Source organism: Aulonocara stuartgranti (assembly GCF_965226115.1).
Source record: "Aulonocara stuartgranti genome assembly, chromosome: 4".
NCBI lineage: Eukaryota > Metazoa > Chordata > Actinopteri > Cichliformes > Cichlidae > Aulonocara > Aulonocara stuartgranti.
The window spans coordinates 11503298-11521064 of NC_138942.1; the positions used below are offsets into that span (position 1 = coordinate 11503298).

General features: G+C 37.2%; 1 protein-coding gene across 3 annotated transcripts; it reads left to right on the forward strand.

Annotated features, from left to right (window-relative positions):
• The first annotated feature begins 8561 nt into the window (after window positions 1-8561).
• rdh8a (retinol dehydrogenase 8a) lies at window positions 8562-17102 on the forward strand. Of its 3 annotated transcripts, none has more exons than XM_082529341.1 (6): window positions 8562-8932; window positions 13167-13328; window positions 14650-14829; window positions 15615-15708; window positions 15808-15991; window positions 16098-17102. In XM_082529341.1, exons 1-6 carry the CDS (start codon window positions 8725-8727, stop codon window positions 16323-16325), a joined length of 1056 nt encoding a protein of 351 aa, XP_082385467.1. In that variant the 5' UTR covers window positions 8562-8724; the 3' UTR covers window positions 16326-17102. The 3 variants fall into 3 exon arrangements, with proteins under 3 accessions (XP_082385467.1, XP_082385468.1, XP_082385469.1); XM_082529342.1 differs by lacking the exon at window positions 8562-8932 and adding an exon at window positions 10564-10942 and having other exon boundaries at window positions 13146-13328; XM_082529343.1 differs by lacking the exon at window positions 8562-8932 and adding an exon at window positions 10568-10942.
• The last annotated feature ends 665 nt before the right edge of the window (window positions 17103-17767 follow it).

Genomic DNA, 17767 nt, shown 5'->3' on the forward strand with positions numbered 1-17767 from the left:
CGTCGCATGGCTGCGCGGTGCGCCTCCAGGGACTCCATCATAAATCACGTTTATTACTCGCGTAATTTGTCAGTTCCCACTTCTGAGAGGTTGTCATTACCCACAGACAGCGTGTAAAGTACAACAAATTTACCTGGTAACTTGTCATATAGATTTTTTTTGCAGAACTAAATTAGAACAGGATGACACCTGAGTCAATTAGATACAAGATTTTTAAAAACGGATCACTGGAATTTTTCGTATTTTTATTTTACGTAACAATGACCCTACTAATGCTCATGTTGATGGTAATATCTTTTTTAATATATGTAAATGTCAGTATTTCATTATTGTTATTTTGCTTGAACACTGTTTGTTTATTGGCTGAATGAACTCAGAGAATGAGCCCACCACAGCTCAGAGTCATCATTTTAGAAATTAATAAAAGGGGCTGGGCGGGTCCTAACTTTAATTTTAGTGGCTATCCCATAGTAGATGTCTCTAATTTAGTCAAACCCACGAGAAAATAGCAGGGCTCTATCTGCACAAAACACAAACATCCACATTGTCTCACTTTTTTGCAATTTTTAAATGCCAGTTAATCTGACTTAAAATATCAAGAAGTAATTTCTGTTTAACGCTGCTAAGAGGAATGAGAAGAAATGTCTTAGGTATAGGTGACATCTTTCCCAGTCATCTGAGCTCAAACGTGTAGCGATCATCACTTCTGGGAGCTGAATACATTCTGCCAAAAATCTAATTAATTCCAAGACAACTGTATTCAGTTGAGACATGCTTTAAGATAAGACTTGTGAAGGCCTTGTCTAATTGGAATATTACCAAAGATAATGATTCTAGAATCCAAGCTACAGAAGGCTTTTGTAAAAATAACTGGGAGATGAAATCCCAGAGAATATTAAAGACAAAATGAGCCAAGTCATAATATCTCAAGGGAAAAGAGCCTCTAACCACAGAATGTAGAAGGCCTCAACTCAGTCATTTTCCAACAGAACGTTTCCATATCATTTCAGTCCAAGCCAAATGCTAAGCCCCAAATTATTCAACATCATTGACCTATGATCTGAATCCAGAATATGTTCTTTTTTTTCTTAATGGTTAAATAAATAAATTCAAACTGTTAAGTTCAGTATCATTAAAGTTTGTTATCATTTAATAATCTTCCTTCAAGTTCTTTAAAATAAGAAAACCTTTAGGAATATGAAATATAAATGTATTTCCTGAATTTCCTCAAAGTGAAATAGTCCAAATTGTGGGAATAAGTGTGGGCCTAATTAGAAAGAGTACAGAAAACTAGTGGTAGCAAGAGATTAGAGGAGCGTTGACAGAAACAGATGACTGGACACACTGATGTTGATTTGTTAGGTAAACAACAGTCTCCCTGACCTCCCACAGTACAAGTTTAGCTTTAGCCTGATTTAGGGCCACATTCCTGGTAGCTTTTAGCAGATAGTTACTAAGAGTCTAATAGGTAGTCTGAACTTTGAGTGAGAAATACTTTTAGAGCGTGTGCTATGTACCTTTGTCCTGTGTAACTTAAAATCACATAACGATGGACAAAAGAAGTTACAGTTTCTCCTTTATTCAAAACAAACAAACAAAAAAACATGACATTAATTTTTACTACGTGAATTGAAAATTGGGACTCAAGCATAATTTATAATTATTCATATAATGTGATAACTAAAATTAGGTTGATCCTTTTGACTCATTGCAGCATTTTCTCATCTTCAATGAAGCAGAATCCATAAAACAGCCTGATGATTTAAATAGATTTACCTTTTCAAGAAATTTACAATAAACACACAGATGTTTAAAAGAACTCCCAAATCAGTTATTCTCTTTATCCTGAACTACTGGAGCCACTTTTTCTACAAATTACAACTCACGAGGAAACACAGAGACTTTTTTTTGGTGTGCATTTATTAGTTTAAAAGTAGGAAATTGGAGATGAAGTTTGGCAAGAAATGAAGAAGAAAAAACAAACAAACAAATGAAGAATCTGTTTCTGTTTTAGTTTTCATCACTGACATTCCTGTTTCTACATTTTTATTTCCTGGAAATGATCAAATTATAAACACAGTAGTGGAGTGTAAAGTTAAAGGCATGTGACAGACTGAAAGCAACTCTTTCTCCCTCTGCAGGTCACTCTTTGCAGATAAATAACTGTCCAGTGTTTTTTATTACATTATCACAGAGAGAGTGGAAGTTAAGAAATCTGTTGTTATCATGTATTAGACTCTACTGCAAAACCCAAGTAATCCACAAGATGAGCACATGAACACTTAGTATTACATACTAGAGATACAAAGACGAGATTTCAGTAAGATCTGTCTGCTCCCAGTGTTGGAGAACTTGCTATAACAAGACAAGAGGCCAATAATCAGGAACAGAAATATGTATGTTTTCAGAAGGAAACAACAACTGACTCTCTCAAAATGCCAAAATATGATTTATGATCAAAGATACTTTTAAAGTATTTTTTTCTAGTATGCAGTCATTATGAAAAAGTTGAATTACAGAGCATCTCGGATCTCACAACATTATTTCCTTATGGGCTTTCAGTGTCATTCATTTACGAATGATATAAAAACAATGTTATTCACTTTAGCCACTGTGGTAACTAATCCACTATGACTTAATTACCATTACTTATGAAAGAATTATGACTAAGCCTTGGACAAAAAGTGTTGCATTTTTCTCTGCAGACTGCTAACATCTGTCTGTAATACAAATTACACAGAGAAGCAATGCGGATTCGGTGCTCTTAGTTAAAACAATGAAAGATGTGGTTGGATGTTGGCGAGTTCACAAGAAAAACAAACAACTGACATCCCTATCCGATCAACTGACGTTTCCTCTATTTGTGGAGAAAAATGTAGGTTAATCTGTCAAAGGCTGTAAAACCCCTGATCTGTCAACGCATCCCAAGAGATACGTGAGCGTGCCACCCACTGTCTGCTGATGATAGGACTTCAATATATCAGACAGCATGTGCTCTTACATAAGAGTGTTCACATAACCGCAATTACATACCAAATCATCACATAGTGGGTTCTTTTGCAACAACGAATGGATGCAGGATTGCTTCATTAAACATATAACTCTACTCTACACAGCTCTTTACCAAATCCTGCTATAGTGACAGTTTCCACATTGTTCCTCTGACTCTAAGGAAGTATGTGGAAATTTTCACTTTTGCATTTGGCTGGCAACTAAAGGAAAAACGCCAGTCTGGTGATAATTATAAACATTAGAGATGGGAGGGGGGGACTAAACTAATTAACATTTAAGGACCATGTCTGTTAAATGAGCTGCTCAAACAAATAGGCTAAATGAGCTGAACCAATGGCCACACTCATACTTACCCTCCTGTGTATCCTTGTCTATGCCGTGCCACCATGATTGTGCTTTCTTCTCGAGACAGAAAAGTAATTAAGAGGAAAATTGGTACGGTAAAAAGAAAATTTCAACACCAAATGAAATTCTTCCACACATATCTGGAAAGCTGCAGTCATCCACAGTCCATGAGGACATTTAAAATCAGCAAATTATTTGGTCTAAAGAGTTACAGTATGGTTCCACAGTGGAAGAGTGAACAGCCCTCGCAGGGATCCATCTGTGTACTTTCTTGGCAAGAATCAGATGCAGCTGGCACCATGCTGTTGTTTGTCTTTGCTTTCTTTTTTGACCGTCCTTTTACTAACCTGTAGGTGCATGACAATGTTTTCCTTTAATTTATGCAAAGAAATTAAGGGCCATAGTAAATGTTTCTTTTTTTATGTAGCCACACAAAAAAGGGTTGTGAACCAATTTTTTTTGATCTTTGAATATTGAATGCTGATGTCCAAATTATGCAGAATCGTGAGCTGTTATAAAAAAGGGCATTTTTTGTGCTTAGAGTTGTGACTTTGTTTTTAGAATTGCTGTCAAGGTTGTTCATTGTATGTTCATTGAGTGATCTGTTACAGCAGCAACTTGAACTCTTCTTCTGGTGCAGCCTGTGAGCTTTTCTTTTAGCACTTCAATTAACACTTTTTTTGCCCCAGAAGCCCACAAACACTATCACTGCTTTCTTTGCACCCATTCTTCCCCTCTTCGAGTCTCCCTCCCGTGCATCGACCCCTAGCTTCTCTTTCCCTTCTTCTCTTTCTTCGCCTCTGTTCTCATGAAGTTTGCATTCCACACCTCCTCTGCAGACTGGACACAAAAGAGCAGAAAGCGCCACTCCTGACCTGTAGCAAACATTCCAGTCCTCTAGACCTTTTCAAACAGCTAGAGTCCATTATCCATTCAGGAGCATCAGCCAGAGCTGTCTTGTTTTTAATGTTACTGCACTGAGATACAACTAACAGAGGGTTAAAACGATTAAAGTACACCTGGTACTGTTTGATGTGAAGTCGTGAAATATTACTGAGAGAAAGAAATGTACATTTTAAGCATAAAATTAAAAAAATGAGAGGAAAATGTTTAAATGCTTTGCTATTAATTTGTTATAACAAGTTTTAAATTTAACTGTACATTTAGAACTGTCTCTAATCACTAAATGTATGTTCAATTATGAAGGAGGAAAACTTTATACTGTCAGCTGGAAAAACAGTGGAAGCTCAAGGAGCATCTGTTCATGTATCCTTAAAGTCTGTATACAGGAAATTGACTATTAAGCTATAAAAGTTAGGGTTAGAGGGAATAGGAGTGCCATTTTCATGACTTGGACTTTGGCAATGAGGTTAGAGATGATTTGGGTCTTTAGGGCACAGCTGTGCTCAGAGGTGTCTGAGTGAGGTGAAAAGTTCTCAGCAAGTATAATGAAAACCATTCTGCTTGAAATGAGGATTTGATGCTGCAGGCATACAAGTATAGATGTGCAGAAGAGAAGGTGGAGAGGAGAACATTTGAGGTTAAATGAGGAGGAGGGTTTACAACAAGGCATTTAAAGCAGAGAAAGCCTATGGCATGGAAACGCACGCATGGGCTTGCATTATACCTTCCCCTTTGTCTCTCCTAATTCCTTCTTTGTCTTAGCACCTCAGTCCTCTGACATTCCACACAAATAGCTCAGAGGCTGACGGACATCACTGACTGTCCAGTACACCTCCTTTTCTGCATCTACACCTGCCCATTTTGTCCAGAGGCACAAGAAAAAGCATGCAAGGAATGTCCAGGCATTACTCCAGCAATTTACATTTACATTAATTTTTCTTGTACAGTTCTTCTTGTATCCAGTGGCAGATGATCATCTGGGCTCTCTCAGAGGAGCACAACTGACTCCATAAGAAAAATAACAAATAAAAAATATAGACAAATGATTTTAACAGATGCGGGACACTTTCCCCCCCTAACAACCACCTTTAACGGCAGTTTAATTGGTCAGGAACCATGTTTGTTTTCTTGCATCCAACCATCAATAATGGGCAAGAATTTGGGTTTTACTCCCAATACCCCTACCTATTATCAAACTGTGGTAACTTGATGAAACCCATGCATCATATAGTTAATGTTGAGATAGGTGTTGTTTGTGTTGGATTTATATAAAGGAAAGCAATTTATATAAATTAAGGAAATTTGTGGCAGAAAAATTCAATCGTTGACCTAAAACTAGCACAACTGATGGTAGAGTTTTTAGATGTGCAGCAGATGTATCAAGAAGGCAATGTTTTTTTGTAAAAAATAAAAGAACAAAAAAGATATTGTGAATGTAGAACGTAGTAGTCAATAGTGTATTAAATGTTGCCACAACTTCGTGTATCACTATGCAGGGATCCAATGCAAAATGTAACCTATTTATAGATATTTTCAAGCAAGAAATAGTGGAGTATGTTATCAGAATCAGAATCAGAATACTTTCTTAATCCCGAAGGAAATTAGGGGATTTTGTATGTTTTTTGACTTTATCATCTGTTTAATTAAAAAGAAATCCTAATTATTTTGCATATATTGGTGTTTATTTTTCTTTAGGTCTTATCACTTCACTATTATAATTCACTATTTGTAACTAATTTCACCTTGATTTAATTATGTATAAAAAAGACAATAAGGGGTACCACCAGTAGTTATAATGCTATTTTTTAGTTCTTGTTATGTATTTACAATTTCGATCTTAATATATTTTGGTTGTAAGAAGATCTACACTTCACTGTTTTCTTTTAAATTTGGCTGGACACTGACCCAAAAATCCACTTAATTTTCTTTTGCAGCTGTCTACCTGGCTCTTTTATGGAAGCCATCCCATCAAGTGCTATGTCATAGAATAGCTCAGCCTGTATTAGACTATATGTGTGTGCTCAGTTCAGTGAACTAACTTAAAGCTTTAAAGAAAAGTATAAATGTTTTTGTACTTTGCATTTTGATCTGTGTGTTATATTTATGAGAGTGAATCAAGGAAAATGTTCATAAATAAATGTTCCTTTAAACTTATATGTATTTAATTTCCTGTAGTTTCTGCAGGTAGTTTTAATATACACATTTATATATATCATAAACAGACAAGGAACCATATATATGCTTCATTGAATTTGATTTGTAACATAAAAATAATGCATTTTGGAAAGTCCATGTATTTTAATGAGTAGCCTATGTGGTGACTTATTTTTGTGAAGACGACTCTTGCTTTATAACTAGTTTCTCCTAAGGTCTGAGTGATGTTTTATTCAATTTTATATATTATATATATGCTCAGGCCTCAATGGGCCATAAATAATATAAAAGGTCATTAATTTGTTGCTAATAATTGCACAGTTTTTTTCTTATTTTGCAGAACCATGAATAATATATAGGCATTTTTTTTTCATATATTACTACTTTTGGTTGCTTATGGTTTTACTGATCTGTTCTGGCACTTAAATATCAGTAAGCCAAATGATCGAGTATAACCAAGTATATAACCTTAATTTACACTGAAACACCTGCTGTTGTAAAAGTCTGGTTTATCTGACAATGCAAATTCTGTTACTTTAATGATCTAATTTTAATTTCTGTTTTCACTGTGACAATTAGGTTTTAAATAAGCTGTCATTAGCTTTGTGAGACAGCAAGAAAAAAAACTGGGTCTCAATCAGTGTAGGCTGAAAGTCTGCTCTGTGTTGTCAGCAAAATATGGTCTTTATCACAAGCAGTGATGACTAGAAGTCTATGACAATCACTTTTGTACTGTGTGTTCTAATTTTGAATAGAACAGTCACAGAAAGCATTCAGACCCCTTCCACTATCATTTTAAATGAATATAATTGGCATTTTCCCAATGTACTCTTATGAACTCATGATAATAGTGCAATTTTGTTTATAGAAAGGATTAGAAATTTATTAAAGAGAAAAAAAAGAAAATCTCTCATATGTAGATGTTTTTATACTTTTTGCTGTGGCACTCTGGTCTGTAGTCGGGTGCATCCTGTTTGCTTTAAATATCCTCATGATGTATATACAGCTTTACTGGAGCCCACCTGTTTCAAACTAAATAATTTAGAAAGAAACGAATAGATCAGGGTAAAGCAAATAAAACCAGGAATTCAGAAGCATTTCTTAAGTATTATTTGTAGCGCAGTAGCCTCAGTAATGGATGAGGTTTGAAGCTACTAGTTGTCCTGCTGTATTGAGTAAAAGGGCAAACTGGGAGGTGACCAAGAACGCAAAAATCACTCTCAAAGAGCTTCAGGACCTGGAAGAACATGCCAGCACCTCAACAAGGTTAGCTGAATTTAACCAGTCTGGCCTTTACGGTTGAACAGTCCCTGAGCAGAAGGCCTCAAGATATATTTCCAAAATAGCATTTGAAAGCATTTGACAGATGACACAGATGACATTTCTTTTGTCCAGTGAGTGAAATGTTGATCTGGGCAGACCTCAAAACATTACATTTGCTTAAAACCAGGCACTGCACATCATTGTCTAATATCATCTGTTGTTGAAGTGTGGTGGTGAAAACATCAAGCTGTGGTGTGCTTTGCAGCAGTGGGAACAGGGAGCTAAAAGAAAACATGGCACTTCACACCTGCTTTTGAATCAGTCAGATTAACTTTGACAGGATTTGCCAAAAAAGTGTAAAATTGTGTAAAAATGGGTAAATTGTTCTATTTCAGCAGTGCGAATCGTGTAAGGACTAAACCAAAAAAAAATGCTACTGAGTGCCAATAGGTGCCAAAAGCCCTTAACCCTTTAAGACCTACCATAGAACCAAGTTCGCCAGAGCTTATATTATATTTTTACATGCTGTGGAGCCATTTTTGGGAGCATTTCAAGTTGCTATACATCAATACAACCATTATAGCCCAAACTTTAATAATATGTCTGCATTAGGTGCATAGTAATTACATAAATTGCAAAAAAGTGCAATAAACTACAAAAAAATTGAAAATCGTTTTTGTTTTTTTAACATATATTTCTAGTTAGAGAAATTTAAGAGGCTTATCCCTCAAAACTGTAAATACAAAAAAGTTACACAAACTAGTTTCCCACCACAGGAAATTTATTTTGAGTGTCTTCATAGTTTTATTTTTGAAATACACCAATTTTTATATACTGCAGGAAAAACGAAAATAAATATTATAGTGCAAATTTGCAAAATAACAGCGTATGCATCAAAATAAACTATTTCCAGCAGTGCAATATGAGTCTTAAGCATCCCAGAAACGACACAGAAAGTCATAAAGTCAAACATAACTTTTTAAAACACATAACAAGTAAAACACAAGCTCATAAGGCCCCGATCGTAAAAAACTACATTTCCGCAAAATGACGTCACTTCCGGTTTCGGGCAGGTCATGCGGTCATGTGATAGTTCACGCTGATGGACGTAGGAAGTGTTACAAACAGCTGATGGATCGGCGAAGCGTGTTTCTGGAATATCATGTTTTTGTTGCTGCAAGTGATTTTTATGCAGTTTTTGCAAAGCTATATGTGGAAGGAAACTGTGACCTAGGACAAGCTGATGGCATAAGATGTAAGTACAACTCCTCCAGTTTCATATGCAAAAAAAATTATTGCGCTAGCTTACTTGGTTGCAGCGCTACCGGGATTTAAAAATAGTTACGCAAAATGGAGCGTGCCCGCTCCGATCGGCTGTAAAGGGTTAATTATCATGTTGAATTAAGGTTCTTATTTGATTTATTTAAATACAGTAGCAATCCCTAATGTCATGTTTTCATGTATTTAATAATTGTTGTCAATGGAAAAATGCTAATTCTATTTCTTAGCTGAACCAGCAATACCGGGGAAACAAGCAGCTACAGGCAGCTACAAGTTTACACCATCCAGGTCCACATAGTAGTTAAATAAATGCAAAGACTTTTGTAAAAGGGAAATGTAACCATAAGAATTGTAAGTGGAAGTATGTGAAATACTGATTACTTTCAATAGCTTATTCACTTATTAGTCACTTTAAAATAGGCTCCAGCCCCCGTGATCCTGATATGGATAAGCAGAAGAGAATGGATGGATGGATAATTACCTTAGATTACTCTTTAGAGCAAGGGCTAGAAGCATCCACCATATATGTCATACCATATAAAGCAGCACAGAATGACACCAAATGACCATTTCTCAGCATCTCTTCTTCTGACTATCACAGCTGACAAATCTTTCTTGACATTAACAAATGCAGCTGACATCAAATAATGACCCTTAACTAATCAACCAAACAAAACGACATTAACCTCTGAACAGACGTATTACAAACACTAATTCACTAATTTTATGTGTGCACTCTTCCCCAATCATATACCATCTTCCTGAACAACCAGTCAAAACTTTGATCAAAAAGCATAAATGTTTACTCTTCTACCATTGTGTGAGAATCATTCCTTTTTCAGTGTAACAGTTTGCACGTGCTTGCATCACATTTAGCAACAGGCCCAAACATGACAGACGCTGAGTACTGCACTACAGTATTTCATCAGAAAAAAGAAGCAAGTTTCATTTGAGGTCTTATCAGAGCACCTTTGACCCCTCACAACATGAGCCAAGAACAGAGTCCACTGGTCAACATAACAGCCATTCGGTAACAGCACTGCTGAAAAACAAACTCTGAATATTCTTCCTATGTTTTTAATAGCCTTATTACCTGAATGGACAACAATATCGCAGTTAACATTGTTTATGTTATTTTGTGCGGGCACGATGAGTTCAGAAAGCCTCGGTGCTATTTCAGTGCTCTGCGCCTACCTTACCACTAGGTGTCAGTGGAACGCAGAGCATTAAGTAAATACCTTTCAAACTAAATTTCAGCAAAGGTTGGAATGTTTTATAAATAACCTAAAGCTGGAGAGTATATGTGTGTGTATTTCTCCGTGTGTCTGTGTGTGAAGCTATATGTGGACCTGTTATTTTAAAAGCCCGTTTAAATAGTGTGCTTTAGCTTATTTTTAGTTTATGCTAAGTAGATTCTAATTAAATTAACGTATTACAGTGTTGAATCATAGGATAGGCAACTCATTGAAAAAGCCCTGATCAAGGTTTTATCTGGAGCATTGTGACGATTAACTCCATGATTACTGTTACAGTTGCTGGGGTCACCAACTCAGAAATCAAATAAGCACTGCCCCCTCCACGCACGCGCGTGCACGTCCACACATTTTTAAGGAAATTAACTAGGCTACTTTTTCTAGGGCAGTCGGCACCTATCAAGTAACTGCAAGGGGTGTTTGCGGTATCACGTCTTTTTTTTGAGGGGGGGGGGGTGTGTTTACTGATTTTTATGAAACATGTGACTGAATTAGGCGCTCACATGGCTGCTGTGGCTGCATGATCGGCTTTAGTTTTTTAAAGTTCGGTTATCGGTAGCTCCCTCGGCTGGGACCATCTGGAGCAGAAGACCCCTGAAAAACACTGCGCGTATACGGACAAATCATGGCGAACAGTGGGCAGAAAGTTGTGCTGATCACCGGCTGCTCCTCCGGCATCGGGTTACGAATTGCCGTCATCCTGGCCAAAGATGAAAAGAGTCGTTACCATGGTAAATGCGCTTTCTTCTACATTGTTTGTTTGATCGGACCTGTTTGTAACAAGCCTGCAATATTGTGGTTCGCTTGAAATACAATTTCGTGCTTATTTTTCCCTGCAACACGCTGCAAGCTTCCTTTACGCATAAAGTTTGATCAAGTTTCATGCGCAACGCTCCGTCTAAACGCTCATACGTGATCTAGCGTGGGTTAAATTAAAATGCTAACCCCTGTAATATCGGATCCATATCCCTTTGTAAGCACTGGGATTCAGTCGCCCCTTTGACTCGACTATTATCATCTGAAAGCGCAGTTTCCAGGGTAGGGCTCTGCAAGGATGCCGCTTGCCAGGCAGGATTCATAAAAGAGGTCTTGTCAGTTCTCTTTCAAGTGACTTCTCCAGCACAAAGCCCCCTTTTATTGCAGTGAATTGTAGACCGCCTGCTCCGGTTTAGTGCCGTGTCTAATGTGCCCATAGTCCCCTCACTGGAGCGAGTGTTGAAAGGGGGACAAAGTTTGAGACCTGTACAAGCGAGGGTTCACTCTAAAGCAAGGGCCTTGTTTGAAGTCTTCATTGGTAGGCAGTGGAGTTAAGGTTTCACACTTTGACACTGTTGGTCCTCTCCTGCTTCCCAGCTATTATTAATGTCACTGGAGGAATTAGAACTGAATAAAAAAATCCTCCTGTGTCAATCTGTGGAGCCTCAGACAGAATTATGTTAGAGGGGTTTGTACCAAGAGCCTTGTGACCAGATTTTGTTTTTAGCTATGACTCTAAACTGTATAATTTGCCATAAAGCTACAGTCAGCCCTTTCTTACTTTGACAGGTTATGGACAGTTAGAATTGTCATTATTAACATGGTATGAACAACTGGACAGGGTTCAGTAAACCTTGTTTTTTTATTTATTTATTTTTTTCTCTGTCTCTTGTTAGGGGCCACTGGGATATGATGGGATTTATTACTGCGAAATAGATGAGGAAAACAAAACCTCCCTCCCTCCCAACACTCGTTTGGTTTGAACAGTGTGACCTGCTTTCAATAAGGCCACATCTTGGCGATTGCATTGATCTGCTCTATTCCTTAGGAAATCCAGCCGAGATTAAATATTGCGTTGTGCATAAAGTAGGAATTAGTTGCAGTGACATGGATGAAATTCAGAGAAGGCCTTAAAATACCCCTGTGTTTGCAGTGTGGTTCATTCAAGAATAGTTAAGCTGCCCAGTTGTAATTCCTTCAGGAGCATTTAGAACAATAGACCTCTTGTTCATGTCTCAATCAAAACGCAAAGCTTTCTGTTGCTTCCTTGAAACCCTTCCTGGACACCCTGGTCTCAAGTAGACCCAATTACTCTTCATAAGATGTTGTTTATGCGTAGAGCATATATGACAGACACACAGACAGACAGATAGATAGACATTGTTATACATCATGTTGCATCAGTAACACTGCACAGCAGTCCAAGCCTCCACAGCAAAGTGGTCCAAATCTGATTACTTATCCAACCTCATCTCTGTTCACATGAGAATAAGGTGAGGATTTGCTTTTGTCTGCCAATGACAACAGGTAGACTTAGGTGAAAATTTGAATAAGAGGTTGTTTATTCCTGCCTATTGCCATTGTGCAACACCAGTGCCTCTGTTTTCTCAGTTACATAACGCCAGTCTGCCAAGTGTAAGCAGAGCACACAAAAAGGAAGAAGCTGTGGAAGCCAAGTCAGCGGCGCTTATATTCATTGTTGTTGGTCATGGTAGATTCCTCCGCTTTATGTAGGTTAATGTTCCCCAGCGGGTAAAGTTCAGAGGAAATCAATTCTGTCCCCTGTAAACTAACAGGCGTGGTCTTTTCCAGGAACTCTGACCCACACGTCTGAGTGTCACTATCTGAGCATGTGTGGGTGCTTGTTTGTTTTTACACTGGTGTGTTTGTCCAAGAAAAAAAGTTAATTTAGTAACGTCACTTGAGTCCTCTGTCACTTCCTCAGCATTAAAAATATAATGATTGCATTAATACTTTCATATTAAATGCAACAGTGATAGTCAGAAAAATGTGTAAAGGCATTAATATCTTAAAATAATAAACTATTCCAGTACTGATAATTTTAAGTGCTCCTCACATTCCTAAACATTTCTTTGCCTCTTCAAGTTGTGTTACATGACACTTTTCCGCTATCATATCTATTTTTGCAAAGTCTGAAGCCACATTATCTCCATACAGTTCTCTGTGTCTCCCTATCAGTCATTGCCACGATGCGGGACCTGAAGAAGAAGGACAAGTTGGTGGAGGCAGCTGGAGACGTATATGGAAAGACCTTGACGTTGCTTCCATTAGATGTGTGTAGCGATGAGTCCGTCAGGCAGTGCGTCAATAACGTTAAGGACCGCCATATTGATATTCTGAGTGAGTGGGACACAAAGTGTATATCTCTTTAAAAAGCAGGTCATGATGATCGATTCTCTGTCCTTGGATAAGTGTATGTTTGTTTTTTTATTATGTGTTTTACAAGAGTTTATACACAGAATTATTTTTTTAACATATGATGGAACACTATCGTTCTGCTTCATTTTATAGTTTTGCGTATTCAATAGAAAGTCTATGCTATTTATAATATCATAGACATAGATTTTATTTAATCACACACTGGGGAAATTCAACTGTTTACAGCAGCTCAAGAATTAGAGATGTATGCAAAAACACTATAATATGTACAGATGGTTACAATATGAACATAAAGTGCAGTGGGAATGATAATAATATACATGTATTTATAAAAAGTAAAGCCCTGTGCTATTGCTAAAGTTATAACAACAGTTCAGGACAAAGGCTTTGATTATTTGTTAAACAAATATTTTAAACAGTAGTTGCACTGCGCAGTTGACACTTAGAGTATGTGGAGGGAGGAGTCTGAGTCTTAAAATTCCAGTGGTCAGAAAGATTATGGACCAAAACTGAATGGGCTACCACATTAATAACCCGAGAGAAAGATAGCTGAAGCTAAGCTTACAGCACTGTGCAGCTGCAATACTTAATTTTTCTGAATAGTAATCCTCACAACTAAAATCTCACAATGTGTGATCCAGAATTTATCAAGTAATTTTATAGTGCAGTAAAGTCCATTTTACCAGATCTTCTGAATACGTAACGCTTTTCACTTATGGTCCTTAAACCTTTAGCCTGGATAAAGTATCTATTTATAAACCTGTCTCCATCTTAGTCTAAATCCAGCATTAAATCCCCTTTCGCCTAATTACTCAAGACCCAAAGGCTCTTCAGCCTGGTGTTACGTCAGACCTTCATGTTGTTGTCACATACTGACATCTGGTGGCAGTATCAAGTAAAACCAGCTTTATCAAAGGAGCTTGTAAAGAAAAGCGTCTGGACTTCTTTAAGTTGCTTGAAGACGTTTCACCTCTCATCCGAGAAGCTTCTTCAGTTCTAAGGTCAATCTGGGACTCTCTGCCATTTGACCTTAGAACTGAAGAAGCTTCTCGGATGAGAGGTGAAACGTCTTCAAGCAACTTAAAGAAGTCCAGACGCTTTTCTTTACAAGCTCCTTTGACTACGATGACCTGGATGACTGAGAACCTTCACAGACATAAAACCAACAACTAACTAACAAATGGTCTAATGAAGTAATAAAGTCAAATATTTCTGTTTGTTTTTGTTTTTTGATCATTGCATTTATGGACAATGCATTATCTGTGTGTCTGTTTCCTGCCAGTCAACAATGCAGGTGTGGGCTTGCTTGGACCTGTGGAAAGCATCAGCATTGAGGAGATGAAAAAAGTATTTGAGACCAACTTCTTTGGAGTGGTTCGTATGATCAAAGAAGTGATGCCAGACATGAAGAAGAGGCGTTCAGGGCACATTATCGTCATGAGCAGCGTCATGGGTCTTCAGGGTATGAGTATAATTAGTTATGCATAAGAAAATTTGTAGTGCTATTCTAACTGAACGTCAAAAACATTTTGAGAATGACAAATTACAATAAACCATGTAATAGACCGTTTATTGTAATCTATTAAGCTACATGTAGGTTCTAAATCTGGCAACTTTGGTTGGTATAAGGCTTACTGGATTCCTGCATATCAAAAGAGAACATATTGAATATACATTTTGACGATTAAACAGTCAACAGTCTCCATAATCACTCATAATGACTTGCAAAACACTCTGCACGTGTTCCAAAATTTTAGCTTGGTATAAGCTGACATTGTTTTATCCAAAAGGAAAGTTAACAGCAATTTTATCTTTATGGTTTGAAGTTATATCTGTAGATTTCGTAGATGAAACTGTTAGGTAATTTAAATGATTTTTTAAAATTCCTTATTATATTAATATTATTATTCGTTGGTCTCTGTTTCACATTTCCAGTAAAGCTCTGACAACTTACAGTAATTTGAGTCAAACTGCAAGTTCTTGCAAAGAATTTTTAGTGTTTGTTTTAACTTGTTTGAAGTAGCATAATGGTGGCCTCCAGCAAAGCAGGTTGGACGCTTTCTGATAAACTGCTGAATTAGCTTGCATAATGTCTGACACTTGTGTTGTCCTGCCTGCTACTTTTTTTTAACCCTAGTCCTTTATCTGTAAATCAAGTGAGTGATTTCTATTCTTGATTGAGTACTTTGAAATCTCATTCTACGGTGCATTGAGCTTCTTTATCTCCTCTTGTTGTTCTTTAATCAGGTGTGGTATTCAACGATGTTTACACTGCTTCTAAGTTTGCAATGGAGGGCTTCTGTGAGAGTTTGGCTGTGCAACTGATGAAGTTCAATATCAGGTAGATTACCCTCTTTCCGCTAGTCTTCCTTCACATGTGTCTTTATTTTCTACTGAAAATACCATCCCCACTGATCACACTGTATCTAACTTACCCCAGGTTGTCCATGATTGAGCCTGGCCCAGTGCACACTGAATTTGAAACGAAAATGATGGAGGATGTGGCTAAGATGGAGTATCCGGGTGCGGATGCTGACACAGTTCGTTATTTTAAAGACGTTTACCTGCCATCATCAATAGATATATTTGAGGCCATGGGCCAAACACCAGATGACATAGCTAAGGTAAAAGAATTGGTTTCTAACTCCTACACTGAACCCAGTTCAGGAATTTGTGTTGATGTTCTGCGTGCAGCCGTTAAAATGTTCTGTTGCTTCTTATCTTTTCCAGTGCACTAAAAAGGTTATTGAGTCAAACAACCCACGCTTCAGGAATCTGACCAACAGCCTCTACACACCCATTGTGGCCCTGAAATATGCCGATGAGACTGGAGGCCTGTCTGTAAACACATTCTACAATCTACTCTTCAATTTCGGCCCTCTCATGCACATCACCATGAGCATCCTCAAGTGTTTGACGTGCAGCTGCCTGCGTAGACGCACCATCTCACCTAACTGAAGATGGAGTGTGTAATTCTGTCACTTAACTTTAACCTCCCAGTTTGTTGAACGGAGGTTTCCTGAACAGACTAGACTAGAGCAAGTAACCTGGAGAGAAGAGCCACCTTTTAGTTTAAAGACAGAGCCACAATAAGCTTCTCAAGACAACATGCACAGCTGCACAAGTTTGTCACAGAAATGTTATATATAGGGTGACCTCATGTACTGACACAGAAACATGCATACACCACAACACAGACATACAAACAACACACACATTGGATTATTGTATATATAATATGACGAGGAACTCATGCCAGAGTCTGGGTAGTATGACAAGAACTGAACAGCTGCTTTGTAAGTTGTTGGATATATATGTTGTTAAATGAAAACGTAAAGATGGAACTTAAGATTGAAACACATGGACAGATGTCAAAGCACAAGAAATAAATTAAGATGATGAGAGAAACCATAAAATTATAATAAATATCACAATCACAATACCATAAGTTGCAACCTAGGTATTGTTTCATTACTCATCAGAGTAATGACATATAAGACAGAGTCAGAATATATGATAAATATATATATAAATATTTCATCTTTTGTTCTTCAGTGCCCTTAATTTTATGTTCACCTTAATATAATGTTCTCATGGTCATAACTGCTGTTGAATCATATTTCTAATCTTTGATAAACTGAATGTTTGTTTGTTTTGGTTTGGGTTTTACAAAGGGCTGGATCAGATACTTTTACCAAGCAAATTAATGGAAAAAATAAAGTGAATTCTGATTTACTCTGAATGTTTTTTTAAGAACACAAATAACAAAAAACGTGACCACTTTGACTTTGAAAGCTCTCTGTCTGACAGACTCAGTCGACACCACAAGGGGGCGGCATTTCACTGTTTTACCCTGATTCCGAACCTGTGGATTACACGGGACATGCACTGATTTTTACAGTATTATTCACACAAAAGCACAGTTTTCAACAAAATATTCCATTTGCCTGAAGTAGTTCTGGGGTCCTGACATTGTGCTTTCTGGCTCACCAGTATGGTTTACTGAGACATCTGGTGCTGTGAAATTTACTTCACCTGTGTTTTCCTACTGCTGAGAAGCAGCTGAAGTTGTCCAGGAACTGGTATCTACTTGAGACAGACAAGTAGGACAATATTTAATTAAATTAGTTTGAGAAACTGGCCATTACACTTATTTTTCACTAGCTATATTTGTAACAATTTATCTATTAGTAATAAATGTATCAAGGTTAAACCCTATGGATATTTTGAAAATACTGGTTGAAAAAAATATAATAAGAGAATGTGTTCAAAAATCATTTTTTAATTTCATACACAGGTCAAAACAAAAACTCCTGCATAAGGCCAATTTTTGAGCACACACTTAAATTTTTGTCAGTGAGACAAATTGTCTGTGCTCATGCACAAAAATTAGCATGTGT